The sequence below is a fragment of the Chlamydotis macqueenii genome, chromosome 10, assembly GCF_036417535.1.
Source record: "Chlamydotis macqueenii isolate bChlMac1 chromosome 10, bChlMac1.mat, whole genome shotgun sequence".
NCBI classification, from domain to species: domain Eukaryota; kingdom Metazoa; phylum Chordata; class Aves; order Otidiformes; family Otididae; genus Chlamydotis; species Chlamydotis macqueenii.
Window position 1 is genome coordinate 7,317,666 of NC_141565.1, and position 14,421 is coordinate 7,332,086.

The 14,421-nt window shown below is 44.9% G+C and overlaps 1 protein-coding gene across 1 annotated transcript in view; it reads left to right on the top strand.

Annotated features, from left to right (window-relative positions):
• The window catches only part of DNAH1 (dynein axonemal heavy chain 1), a 72,748-nt gene that overhangs the window by 9,042 nt on the left and 49,285 nt on the right, over positions 1-14,421 (top strand). The window contains exons 9-19 of the mRNA XM_086756027.1: positions 490-701; positions 1,948-2,246; positions 3,254-3,404; positions 3,986-4,179; positions 6,451-6,676; positions 7,297-7,416; positions 8,192-8,274; positions 9,690-9,831; positions 10,917-11,072; positions 12,039-12,237; positions 14,098-14,351. Coding sequence (XP_086612153.1) covers positions 490-701; positions 1,948-2,246; positions 3,254-3,404; positions 3,986-4,179; positions 6,451-6,676; positions 7,297-7,416; positions 8,192-8,274; positions 9,690-9,831; positions 10,917-11,072; positions 12,039-12,237; positions 14,098-14,351 — 2,036 coding nt within the window. The remainder of the gene's footprint in view (positions 1-489; positions 702-1,947; positions 2,247-3,253; positions 3,405-3,985; positions 4,180-6,450; positions 6,677-7,296; positions 7,417-8,191; positions 8,275-9,689; positions 9,832-10,916; positions 11,073-12,038; positions 12,238-14,097; positions 14,352-14,421) is intronic.

Below are 14,421 nucleotides of genomic sequence, written 5' to 3' on the forward strand. Positions count from 1 at the left end.
CTCAGCTGTAGCATACCTCAGGTGTGGAAGAGGGCTCGGGCTCTTTTAGAGTCCCAAACTGGAGGAAAATAACCACAGTAAAACATGAGGAGGTATATTTTGTGCATTTCGATCTTCCAAAGGCTGGAATGCCCTGGGGTGGTTCACAGGTGGCCTCTCACAGGTGAGATGGCTTGGCTGTGCCTTGAAGCCTCAGAGGGAAGATTCTTCATGTCCAATGTTCTTTCTCATGGGAACTTCATGAGCCAAAGCCTCAGGAAGGGACCAAGACAGTCCCTCAGCCCCCAATGGGAGATCGCAGAAAGTCTCTGCTGCAGAGCAGAGACTCTTTCATCCAGCCATCTGCTGAAACTCCTACATGATAAGACCTGTGCATCAGAGGAGAATCCTTTTCACAAGCACTGTCCCAAAGGAAGCTGTACTTTTCCTCTAAAACAGAAGCTGGGATGGCCATTGCAGGCAATAACATGTTATTTTTTTCGGTGCCAGGGCTCATCTGGATCCCAGACTATCCTTTTGATGAACAACAAGCAGATTTCAACTTTGTCTCTCTCCTGACCAGGCCAGAAGTCATCCTTCTCCTTACACAGGTGCAAGATGAGTGCAACAAGGCAGCCACCATGTCTCTGTTTAACTCAGACTTAGCCAAGCATGTCTGCTTGGAGGAGTTTGAACAGATCCAGACCCAGACCTTCACTCAGGTGAGTGAAGGAAGCGTGGGGAGCAAACACATGGAGCAGCCAGCAGGGCTGTCGGCGTGTAGTACACAGATGCAGCAGCTGCAGGTCAATTCCCTGGAAACGGATGAGCTTTCAAAGGAGACGTGGTGGGTGGGGCAGGGAGGAATTTGCATGTGTGTGTCAAATTTATTGGGATGTGGGGAGAACGGGCTGAAAGAGCCATAGCCCCCTGGTTAGCATCAGGCAATGCTGACCCTGCTCTTAGTCGTGTGTTCAGCAAGTGGCCACATAGGGCTGCAGCCCCTCTTTCCTCTGCCTGGTCTCCATGCAGATAACAGTCCTAGTTGGTACTCAAAAGTTTCCAGTTTTTTTGTTTTTATTTTCCCATTCTTCCAGCTGCAAGGCACAAGATTTTGTGCCTTTGATTCCTCCTGAAGTACTCATGGGGGTAATGCTTTTCTACACTCTATGTTCTTTATGTACTTAATTAAATTACCCTGCTTGCAATGCCAGCAGACAGACTAGGACAAGAATTTGCAACTCTGTGGTAACTCTCGCCAGAAGATCTTCATGCCTGCTAAACGAGGGCAGCACATTGCAACCTGGATATGGCCACACGGGGTAACTTGCACAGGGTTACACAGTGAATCAGTGGCAGAGGGCATGTGCTGGTCCTTCCCAGTCCCATGCTGTTTCAACTAGTCAGTGCTGTCATCCACGCAGTGACTGCTGTTGTTTTATTACACAAAACCAGCAGCGGCCTGTGGAGCAAAAGTGACATTTGGTGGTACTTTAATAAATTAAAACACTGCAGACTGCTGCTGCCCTTGGCTTCTTCCCCTCTTTCTCCTTACTTGTCAAGACAAGACAACATTCTGTCCTTTACTTGCTCATCACACACAACCACACAACTTTTTATGAGGGACCCTGACACAGGCAGCTCCAGGGATACTGTTCTATAGAAAAGAGAACAAAAAGAAAACACTGTGTATAAAAAGAAAGAATAGAGCATTCCTGCTTTTTAACATCAGGCTTTCTTTTTGTAGGTCATTTGTCAGTGAAGGAGATGTGTGGCCAGGTTCAGATGCCACGTGTGTGTGCATGGATTTGTGTATGCAGCACTGTTTAGCTGCCACAGCTCTGAGAGAACAGTTGCCTTTCACAGCAGAGAAAGGTCCAGCAGTCCCAGTTAGCAACTAACCTCACCATACTGCTTTCCTATCAGCCCTTGGAGGATTACACAGCCTGCTTTTTTTCTTTGCCCTAGGTTCAGATGTTTCTCAAGGATACTTGGATCAATATTCTAAAGGCTGCAGTAGAGAGCAACCTGAGAGATGCAGACAAAGACTGGTACAACCTGGAACAGAGCCACTGGGATGCTTATCAGATGTCCAAACTGCATAAGCTGATGAAGCGCATCAGATTCATGCTTCAGGACTCTCTGCGGTGTCTGGTCCAGAACTCGCTGATCAGCTTCACCCAGCTTTTGCTGGACGCTTGCCATGGTACCCTGAATTGCTCGAAGGACCTGGAATGGGGAGATGACCTTATCAATAGTCCCTACAGGTAAGGAAGGGAGAGAAAAAAAGGGTGGAAAGAGCAGGGAAGTGTAGTGCCATTGTCTTTCTAACTACTGTTTTTGCAAGCAAGCTTTGTATTGTATGGGGGCTTTAGGCTGGGCTGTTTCCCCCAGTCCTCCACCTGACACCCTTGCTTGAGTATGGAAGAAAGACACAGAGCTGGCTGCTCTGTTAGTACAGATTTTAAGTTGCTGTTAGTGATATGAGGCAGCCCATCAGAACCAAGGTCTGCTACTTTGACATACTGTTCTAAAGATTAGCCACTATCCAGCATTCTGAGGGGACCAAATAATTTCTACGTTTTTCTGGAGGCCAAGAAGAATACGAGGAGGTATTGCTGCTTAATTCCAATCTCGGATTATACCTCGAGAGTAGGAAGGGATCTCAGGAGTAGCCTATGATCTCTAAAGAATGTTATCACAGTGCCTTCAATTTTCTTCTCTTGGGTATCGATTTAAAGATTTATGTCCTTTGTGGTATTAAAAAAGGAAGATTTAGAAATTGAAAACAAGAAGAAAAGAAAAAGAACCTGCCACTCACGTGAGGCCTTTTACCTTGAAATCAGTGGAAGTCTTGACACTGACTTCAGCAAATTCTGAGCCATGCTGGTAACATACAAGACTGGGAGATACTGAACATAGCTTCTGAAAGGTGCATTTTAGGAGTATATTGGAGATGCTGAATGCTTGGTTTGAAGAGCATCTGCAATTTTTCTGTAAAGCAGCTCCAGTTCTCAACATAAGGTTATGACTTTTGGGGGTCTTGGTCTGTCATGATTGACTCTTCCTTTGCCTTTAGTAGACAAGGGTTCTCGATGTCTTTACTGGTAAATTCAGGATGCACTGTTTCGTGCTTTCAGCTGCATGGAACAGTCCTCTCCTCTGCTTTCTTTTCCTATCTGGTAGGCATTTCAGTATCTGCACCAGAGCAGTATAGTTGTGTGCCATTGTCTCTAAAAGCATTCCTGTTCTTCCTTATCTCTTCCCACTGCAGGCCTCAATGGAATCCACTCTTTGCAGTAGACCTTGTGCTAGACAGCAGCGGGGTTCACTTCAGCCCCCCTGTGGAGAGCTTTGAGAAGTCCCTCATATCTCTGTTTGACAAGGGAATCCTGGTGACTCACACTATCCCACAGCTGGAGAAGGTGAACTGTTCTACATAAACAGTGACAGAGCTGTACAGGTCGTCTTAGTGCATTGCAGCTTGGCATAGACACTCCTGAGCTTCTACTGAGGGAGAGAGTTGCAGAAGTAGGTGGTCAGGAATCCAGTTAAATTAACTTGGGCACAGCACTGTGCTGATGCAGTTCTATTCTGACAGGATTTCTTCAAGCTTCCCAGCCCTGTAACTATTTTATCTGGTTACTGTCTCTACTTTGGTGCTGCGGGTTCTGTGGAGACATGTCCTAAGTAGCCTGTTTGCCCTAAGTGCATGGCAGCTGGTGAAAGCAGATTCATAAAGGAGATAGCACCTTTTCCAGTGCTGTCAGCCTGGTGCAGATCTCCTCTGGATATGTATCCTTCTGCCTGTTACTGTGAAAGACCTGTCTCCCTAGATCCTCCTTCTTTGTGGGGGCAATGCAAAACTGATAAAACAATTCCTGACACAATGTAGGATGGACTGCATGACTTCCCAAAGGTGCCAGTAGTGATTGTCTTGCCCATCTCCTGAGGAGGCATGGTTAGCCCTGCTAGTCCTGAAAGACCTCTCTCCTTCCTCTTCCAGTATGTGTTGGAGAACATAGTTATCACAGACACACCCGTGCTGGACTCAGTGGGCTTGCATGAACCAGAAGTGGAAGAACTACGTGAGGCTATGCGGTCTGCCATTCAACAGGCAGTGATCCCTCTCCAAGCCTACGCCAAGAGATATGAGAAGTTCTTAGAGCTAAATAACAATGACATTGGGTACTTCCTAAGGTAAGTGCTTTCTGACAAAGGCACCTCTAACCCAAATGAAAGCCGTTTCAGGAGCTGTTGTGTGGCTGTGTGTGAGAATGCGGGACCTGTTCTGAGACCACGGATATGTGTGACATGCCTCAGATCTGAGATCAGGCATCCATCAGAGGACATTGGTGGTGGCAGTGAGAATTTCTTCCTGCCTCTGACAGCAGTCACATTCCTGTCGTGTTTGTAAGTGTAATTGGAGATATTAATGGCCCTAAAAATTACTCATCCTGTTTGAAAATCCAGTTAGCATACTTGACTCTGATGCCTTTCAAATAGCGTCTGTTCAGGCTGATAACATTCTATAGAAAACAATGTTTTATTTTGTTTCAGCCTCATTGTTTTCACTGCCAAAACTCTTTGCACCTATGCTGTCCTTCAGCCTCTGTTACTTTAATGGTTTTCTTTTTAGAGCTCAAGTTTTCTCCAAACTGTGGGACTGAAGCCACTTTTCTATTTTGCTATTCTAGCTTAATCAATTTATAAACCCTATCTGACAAATTCCTGTCTCTTCCCGGAACACTGAAGTGCCTGCCCTCTCCCAAGGTGCCTCCTGATCTTGCCTTATTACCTCGTTCATCTCTTTCTTGCACTCCTTTTCTCCAGCTGAAATATTTTGTGCTCTTATTCCACTCCACCTATTGTGCTCCAAGACCTGTTGTAGATTGGTTTTGTTAGTGAGGGGGGGGCCTAAGGTGGCAGCTTCTATAGGAAACTGCTAGAAGTCGCTCCCCTTTGTTCAGGGGACTTGGCCAGGCCTAGGGCGGACCCACTGCTGGCCAAGGCTGAGCCGATTGGTAGCAGAATGTCCTGTGATAACGCCTCTGCGATAACGTATTTAAGAATGGGAAAACAGAAAAAAAGAGAGAGGAGAGAAGATGTCAAGAAGCTGAGTGGGGGCAGAGGCGCAGAGGGGGAGGCGCAGGCCTCATGGGCCTTGCAGGCCTCACCCTCTGGCCTCTTGCCAGGTGGCCGACTGGGCCCAACTCGGTCCGGCCCGGCTGCAAGAAGTGGAGAGGAGATGAGAAGTGAATAAGATGTAAAAAAGATCCTGTGAGACATCTACCAGCCTGTTGTGAGGAACGGCTGCAGACGCCAAGGTCAGTTCAGAAGGAGGGGGAGGAGTAATGCGGCTCCTGGCCAAGATTCCCCTGCAGCCTGTGGTGACGACCATGATGGAACAGGAACTGGCGCCCAACAATTTCCTCAAGATCAACATCTTCAACTTGCAGACCATGGACATGATACACCAGCCACGCCAGATGTACCAACTGCGAGTTCCAGATGCAGCATGCAAGAGTCCCATACTACATACCATCTCTCTTGTCCTGAAAGACTGTATGACATATGGAACCCAAAGTCATGGACTAAATGAACTCAACAGACTTTGGAGGGATAGCCCATAGATTGAAGGAGTTACATCTATGTGTGTGTATATGTATACGCATGACGTTTATGGCATGGAATACTCTCTTTGGCCAGTTTGGATCAATTATGCTGTCTGTCTTTCTCCCAGCTTCCTGCATCTGCAAATTAGCGAGACTTGGAAACCAGGACGGTGTCCTTGGTCTCATTCACAACAACTGGTATCATCAGGGTGTTTATGAACATTCTTCACACACAAAATCCAAAACATACCAGCTACTGAGAGGAAAAATTAACTCCATCCCTGCCAAAACCAGGACAGAGTTTGTCCCTTCCCTTGCTTTCCAGTAATGTTCCCCAGCTACACACCAGTTCCGTGTGTTCTCATGCATACATCTTCTGAAACTGGGGGGCTGTCTGCGCTGCTACATGGGTGTAGCTGCAGTGCAGGTGGCCATCGGCAGCCTGGCTTATTCTGCTTGGTGTTGGTAACCGTATCAGTGAAGGGACTGCAGCAGAGCCTTCGGTGCAGGCTGGTCACCCAAGTCGATGGTCTTTACATGGGATGCCTTTGCTGCAGTAGCTTCATAGGCTCAGTGAAAGCCAGCACTCGTGTAGTTGACTGTGACACAAACACTCCTCACTTCCTATGTAGGCGTATCTTTGGTTGTACGGCCTAGAAGGCATTGGTACCCTCTCAGTTTGTGCTTGCAGAAAGTTGTATGCATTCCAATAGACGCATGTTTTAATAACAGTAAATGTACTCAATTTAATGTCTTGATCTTTTTGGCGGCATGTCTGGTCATCCTACGAATAGTCTGGATATTCAAATGATCTTAACGTCTGTTACCTTCTTTTTGTTGGTATTTTTATTTACAGAGACTATGAAGAGCAATGTCCATCTGCCCAGGAGGTGAGGAGTATAGTAAACACGCACTTGTCTGAAAAGGAGAACCTGGAAAACACTCTACCTAGTTCTGTTGTCATCGGTCCCTTCCATGTCAGCATAGAAAGTGTTAAGCAAAATCTTTCCAGAAAATACAAAGCGCTTGCCACTTCCACGTTGGACATACTGGCTAAAAACCTCCATTTGCGGGTGCAGAATGTAAGTTACCTGGTTCAACAGATTATGTGTCAGTGTCTCGTCTTGTCCTTCTGCTTTTGGAGTTGCTGTGTTTGTGAAACGGCCAAAAGATAGCAACTGAGGCCACATTAATGAGGAGATTTTAAAGGTTGCATTGAAGTGATTAGTTTAAAATGACGACTAGAGGGGAGATGCACAGATTCAACCAAATCAAGTATTAAATATACTTAATAAATTATGTGCCTGAAAGCTGTATCTCTTGAGACAAAGACCCTGCCATCTTACAAAAATATGTTGGTGGATTGAAAATATCTGCCTAGTAGACAACTGGAAGGTCCTACTTGCTCTGAGGATAGCTGGAATATAGACAATTGTGTCTGCCAGAGGGTTGTCTAAATCTGTTGCTGTTATTTCAACCATGTACCTGCATTTCCTCTTCCTCTTGTTTTGTCGGTCTCATTCTGTTTGAGCTCAAATGAGATGGATGGAGAAAGACTGTGGAAACAAAAAGATGGAACAGGACTGGACACTCATCGCTTTAGACCACCTGCAGAATAGGAAGTGGGTGGCAGGTTCTCCAGTTTGCCCATTAGCAATTGCTGACTTTTTGATGGTCTTTTCTCTGCTGTATCCTCCTGCAGATCTGTGATGCATATAAAGCCGCCAGCTGCAAAATGCATGAGAAACCAAACACTATTGAGGAGCTGGCTGAGCTGCGGGACTGGATGAAGGGAGTGCCCCAGCAGCTGGCTGTGCAGGAGGTAGGGCATGCTCTCCTTATGGACAGGGAACACCAAAGGGAAGTGAGGAGGAAGTTTCTCAATGCCATATGTGGTGCCTCAGAAGCTGAACTTTTTGGCTTCAATGTCTATGTATGCAAGGCCATAAAATTCCTGGCTTTCTATTTTTGTAATTCCTAAGATTTGTATTTTTAAAATACATATATGATGAATTTAAATAGCTATGCAAAACAAAATAGCATTTAAAAATCCTGCCCAAAAGAATTATGTACACTTTTTGCTGTCTTCATGAGCCATTCTGCATTTGTGTACCGAATACCTGTCTTCTAAAAATGAATGTTGTTTTCAAGAAAATCCTTCTGCTACCAAATGCTTATATTGCTGTTAGCATATTTCTTCTAATAGGACGTTCTAATGCCAAGTTATTTCAAAGTTGAAGTGTAGGTGTTCTCCCACTGAACAAATGGGGAACAAAGGCATCAAGCCACTGACTTGTCCATGCGGAGGAAAGAACCTGGAGGATAACCCAAAACACTCAATTTCTGTCCAGCACTTTGTCCACTAGGTCACACCTCTCTCCATTCGTATAGAACAGAGGGTGACGATGGCATGATTGTTTACAGAACAAGGGGTTGTAAATCCATTCGCACTCTTTGCACAGCAGAGGAGCAGACTACGTCACATTAAGCTAACGCCCTTCAAAGGCACCTCATGAAAATGAGGTATACACCTGAGAGTCGGAATCAGTATGGTCTAAAGGTGTCTATTTTTTATCTCTTTCTCTCATTCTGTGCAGCAACTGATTCGTGAAGTCATGGAAGATTACAAGGTCATGGAGGGATTCTTTTACAATCTTACCGAAGAAGATTTCAGTGACAAGTGAGCACAAGGCATTTCTCCCACTGTCAAAGTGGGACACTTTGCAGCAATTACCACTCAGTGCTTCAGGGGCTATGTGTCTATCAAGGGCTCCAGCAGAACTTTTAAGTGCCTCTCAGGCTATATGAGCACTGAATTCTTGAAATGAAGCTTATAGAGAAGAAGCGTGGGTTCATGCTGCCTTCTGGCCTGGGGCAAGGCAAACTGGTAGCTATTAGCCTGTTTAACATATTAAAACTTTCCCTTGGTTTTTGGAGATATTTCCAGGGTCTCAAAGTGCACAGTTTAGTCTGTGCCTGAAACTGAATGAATACTTCCATGGTAGGAACATCCCCAGGGTTTGCTTAGGACTAGGAAGGAACATGAACCCTGTATTACTGTTACTGCATTTTTTTTCCACGCAGTCTTCTCTTGATTTTATCCTTGGCTATGTTATTCGGGTAGAGGTCTGACTATCCCCCAGTAGCAGAGTTGGCTCACAAACACAGCTACACAGCTTCTAAAGTCAGCTCAGCCCTGGGAGCACCTCTCATATGACAGGGACTTGGTCCAGTTGTGTCTGTAATGTGAGTGAGTCTCTGCAGAGTGCTCCTGAAACTAGAAACATGGAATGCACAATGCAAAAACCCCACAGAAGCTGCAGGAAAGCAGCTCAGCTCTAGGACAGCTTAGCACAGATGTAGCTGTATGCCCACTGGCCAGATCTGGCACGTGCAGAACTGGTAGGAGATGCCTGCATCCCCAGGTGCTGGGAGGCGTGTGACCTCAAGCGTAATGCTGCAAAGCTCGCATCTGGCGTAAGTCCAGACGGAGTAATGGGTGGGCTACAGCCGAGCAAGAACCAAGAAATCCGCCTTGGTGTGAGCAGCCACTTTGTGCAGCCCTTCCCGTATCCGCATTGCGCTGCCTGGGGCATTCTGCAGAGCCCTTGCTATCCAGAGCTTCTCTGTATCTGGGTTACCCTGGCCCCACTCTGCCCAGCTTAACAGGAGGTTGGCTTTTTCAGTAGCCCTGAAAAGCACAAGCCAAGACTCTAGTCCCACTTTTTTTTCAGTTCCTTGTGAATACATTCAAAGACAGACATTCACTCTGGATGCCAACTGTTATTTTGCTGTTTCCTAGCTTTTCAGAAACATACTGGATTTGTTCCTTTTAAAAAGGCCCTCCACTTCTCCCCAGCCCTCTCCAATTCAATAGCCTAGTCACAAGGACTGCATATCAACAAGACAAGCTGAGAAAAAAATGTTCTGTTGAAACCACATGTGTTTCTGTTGTTGTAAAGCTTCCTTGTTTGGTAGGAGTTGGCTTTCTCGTTCTGTTATTCTCAGCATTTCAAACATATGCTCAAAAAACTTCTCTTTCTCTGCTTTGTTTTTTTGTTTGGTTGGTTGGTTTGTTTTGTCATGTGAGCACAGGTGGGCTGCAAGTTACTGGCCACTGAAAATATCTATGCAAGCTGAGTCTGTTCGGCTCCAGCACCTGGAGGATGAAGACAAATTTCGCAAAATCCAGGTCGTAGATCAGAATAGCTTTCAAGACAAACTGGAAGATATGCAGGTATTAAGCCCCTGACAATAAACTGTCCAGAGAAGGGGACCTTGAAGCTCTTGTGGTCAGCCAGGTGGGAAACCTTCAGATAAGGTTTTAGTCAGATGAGTTTCTAGGACAATGTATTGTCAGACCAAAAATTATCAACCCTCACCTTGTTTTTTGATTGGAAATTGAGCTTTTGATTAAGAGTTTCATTTTTGTGTGAAAGACAATACTCTTTGCAGAAATGCTGTTTTTTCACTGGGAAGGTGTTCATTGAGATACAGTTCTTGGTGCCTGGGCAACACATGCACCTCCTTTTTCTTTCCTATGTATTCAGTTCCCTGCAGAGTATCTCGCATGATGCGCTGCCATCAAAGGAGGAAATACAGCATTCAGTCGTGGAACTCATCTCATGTGAAAGAGCATGAAACAATAGCAGAATTTTGGAGCTGAGATACCTCTGTTTTCTGTTGAAACAGTTTGAATTTTATTTTTCACTAGAAACTCTTAAATACAGAAAAAAAAAGATGCCATCTTGGAAAGGCTGTAATCAGTGACCTAGATGATCTTTAAAATAGCCTCCCAAAGTGATAATACCCCAACACTGGCTTAAAAAAGAAAAAAAAACCAAACAAAACCTCCCAAGCAAATAAACAATTGAAACCAAATCACCAAAACAAAACAGAAAAGTTATTAGAGAAGGACATATGTTGTTAAATAGTTCTTGGAAACAGAGTGACCTGGTAGAGCTATCATTTTCTCTTCACTGGTTCTGTAACTAATGACAGTGTAAATTCAGTAACAAGAAATTTGAGCACAGACTTGCTGCTCTTACTCCTCAAGTATTAAATGTTGTCGCAAAGACAAAAGCAGCTGGTCATCCCATTTGCACTTTCAACCACCTGACCAGTGGTTATTGCTTCTCCTCACCACTTTCATTGAGGTCTAAACGCAAGTGGAATTGGATTGAGGGAGGTGAAATTGTGAGCATAAAAATTTTGTCTTTGAGCGTCACAAAGAGCACACCAGGAAGCTGAGCTCTCCAGAGCTTCTCTCTCTGAAGCCCTCTGCTTCAGAGCCACACCTCATACCTGCCTTTTCTCTTCCAGCTGACTGTAGGTGGATTTTCCATCCAAGCAGATGTTAACCAAGCTCATGAGTTGGCTAACAAAGCAAGGCAGGTCAGGAAGCAGCTGAAGGAGCTTCAGAATTTGGCAATTCTCTACACCAACAGGGAAAAAATCTTTGGGATGAAAGTTACTAATGTAAGTGTCAGATCCTGTACCTACAGGACTTTAATCTTTGTTGGGATTTCTAGGTGGTAGGTAGAGCAAATAATGAGGTACAATTCCTTAGGAAGGAATCCTTTGTGCTCTTCTGATTTATCTGATTACCTGCTCCACAGTCCTGCAGAGTGACCACACTGCTCCATCACTCCACTGGACTGCAGAAGAGCTGGTCCCAGGCAAATGTGGAAGGCTCTTCATGGGCCTGATGTTACCACTTCTGTGAGAGACTTTGGGTGCCCACACTCGGATCTGAGTGATGTTAATGAGGAGGAATTGGGTGGGGAAGCTCTTGAAGCAGCAGTTACTGCTGTTACATAGACATGGATGACAATGGTTGCGGAGTGGTGTGCAGGCAGGTGGCTGGGCTCAGACTGTGCTGTGTTCTCCTAAGGCGACAGTTTATATAGTTGCAAACGTTCGTTTTGCCTGTAGCCGTTCAGCTGACAATGAGTCATTGTCATCCACGTCCAGCCTAGTCTGGCTGCAGAGTAGAAGTGAAGTTTACATGATCCGTTCCTGCCTCTCAATTTGTGGTTACTCTTCCTTCGCTGTAAGGAGCCAGGTTTCGATATGATGTACATTGTATGCTTTCACTGATTGTGCGTAGACTGCCCATCAAAATCTCCTCATTCTGCAGCAGAGTATTTGTAGAGGCAGGTGGAGAGAGTGCTTTCCCTGCCAGACACGGTGCAGGCACAGCTCCACTGAATGCGTTTTGGCTTGAATGTGTAAAGCCCAGCTCTGTTAGTTGCTCTCTCGTGGAATCTATATTGTGGTCCTAGGAGAGGGTAGTCTGATACATTCTCTTGAAGTACATGTTTTCTTGTTGTTTGCTTGAGATTCAAAAAAGAATCGTGCCTTTTTTTACCTTTTGACATGCAAGCTGTCGTTCAGAGGAGAATACACTTGTTGCTTATGCTTGCTTTTTCTCTCTTTCCAAAGTACAGTGAGCTATCCAGGATGGTTAAGGACTTTCAGCCATACTATGATCTCTGGACTACAGCATCAGACTGGATGCAGTGGTATGAGAGCTGGATGAATGATCCTCTCATGGAAATTGAGGCTGAGCAGCTAGAAAAGAATGTCAATGACTTTCTTAAGACTATGCAGAGATGCGTGAAGCAGTTCAAGGATTCACCAGGTAGATACGCTGTCTGGGGAGAGGAAGTCAGTGCATATCAGCATTTTGATGTGAGGCATGTCACAGAGTGCTCTGAACAGAGACTGTTCACATGGATGTGTTGTGTGTATTAGAGCCAGATGAGAAAATGCTAGCAAAGTTATTTTCCATTTTTTTTTTCTGGAATTATGGTGATTCACATCTAGGGGTTAGTTTGCTGCTTGAAGTACCACTTTGGCATGGAAACAACTAGGCTGCAAATACCTTTTATACCTAATTTCTAAGACAATACTGAGATAAAAGCCATCCTCTTACGTTGCAGTTTATTTTACTTTATGTAAAATAGTAAATATTATCCAGACTAGTCATAGAGAATTACTATATAGCCCAGTGGCTGGACATGTAAGTTTAAGTGCTTACGCAAGTCAGGCAGCAAAGGAACTTGAATCTGTGTCTTCTAGGTGCTGTTTTCTTGGCCAATCTTATTTTCTCTACTGGCCAATGGATTTAATGGAAAGCGAGAAGAGATTTTGATCTTGTTATGAATAAAGTGAAATTGCAAAGTCTGGAAATGATCTGTGGAATGTAATAACCATTTTTCTTCCTGCCTGAATGCGTATGGAGTTTAGATGATCGCATACAGCCCTTGCAATTCACGTGAAGGTCTTTTAGTCATGGCTCCTAGTAAAGCTGAAATTGAGACTTCAGCCGTAGCTTAACTTCCCATTCCATGATTCTCAGAGATGTGTTGGTCATTCTGTAGAGCTAATTCTAAAATCTCCTGCCAGATGGCTTAGATTGAAATATATTTTGCAGTGGGAGATTTTTGATTCATCCTTTCTAACTTGAACTCTCTCTTAAACAATGCCATGAATCAGCCCCAATGGAGGAGGTGATGAGTGGATGCGTGAGTAACTATGATTCATTATGGTAAACAGAAATACTAAGAATACCTGCTCATATTCATTGCAATATTCCCTGGCACCTGGTAAAATATGTGCTTCGTCCTTGAGTCTGCCTTGTTTTTGCATACCACCCAGCAGGGAGTGTGAGGTGGTCACATTCTCGTCATGAATAGACAGTGCAGCCACGCAGGGTGCAATAAAAGCAGGCACATGCCTTAGCCAGATTTTGGAAAGGAAGCGAGTCCCATGTTCTTTGCCTGTCCATTGCTTTACTGTCAATAGCACAAGCTGAAAAAGGGCAGGATGTGAACAGCACAGAGACGTGGGATTCCAGGACACCCCCAGACTGCAAAGCCCTATCCTTGACTCTGCCCTTCTTATGGGGCAGAAGTACCTTTGGCTCTACTGTGGCCATAGGCTGGCAGGGCCTCTCCTGCATACTTTTCATTTCCATAACTGGCTGTAATCCTAGCCTACTTCTAGCTCCTATGTATAGTGTCCATCTTCTGTTTGGGATGGCCTGAGCTGGGGTGTGAGATAACTCGCAGCCCAGTCTTGTTAAGGAAGTGAAAATCCTGGAACGATGACTGGATCTTTTAAAATATCTGTTGGCAGATGGGTTTTCATCATGCTTGCGCCCATATGAAGGAATTTAATTTGTTTGCTTCCCATATTTTGGTGAGCTCTAGGCTAAGGCATTCTGCTTAGTGTGGACTTGCCTGTAACAGACTTTTGACTAACAGGCAGGACTGCGTGTGGGAATGGGCTTGAATCCTGAATTAGTAGCCATGTAGAGAGAGCCTTTGTGTCCTCGTTACTTCAACCTGCATTTCCCAGTGCTCTCTCCCACTGCTTACCTACTCTATGCTATGTGTCTACAAACACATCAGGCTTTAGACAACTTCTAGGAAGTTTCTTAAAGCAACTTCCTCACACATTGGTGTTGCTCATGACATTCTGTTTCTCTCCCTGAAAGCGTGCCAGGGTGTGGCAATGGAGTTTCGAGACAAGATTGAAGAATTCAGACTATACGTCCCCTTAATTCAAGGTCTGCGCAGTCCTGGTATGAGGGACCGGCACTGGGAGATGCTGTCAGAAGATATTAACATTGATATCAAGCTAGAACCCAGTCTGACAGTTGGTCGCTGCTTGGAGATGAACCTGCTGGGCCATATCGAAAGCATTACCAAAGTAGCTGAGATAGCTACCAAGGAATACACCATTGAGAATGTGAGGAGAGAGGGACTTGCTATGTCTTTGGTTGCTTCTCAAATATCTTTCTGTTGTGCAGGCAGTCATT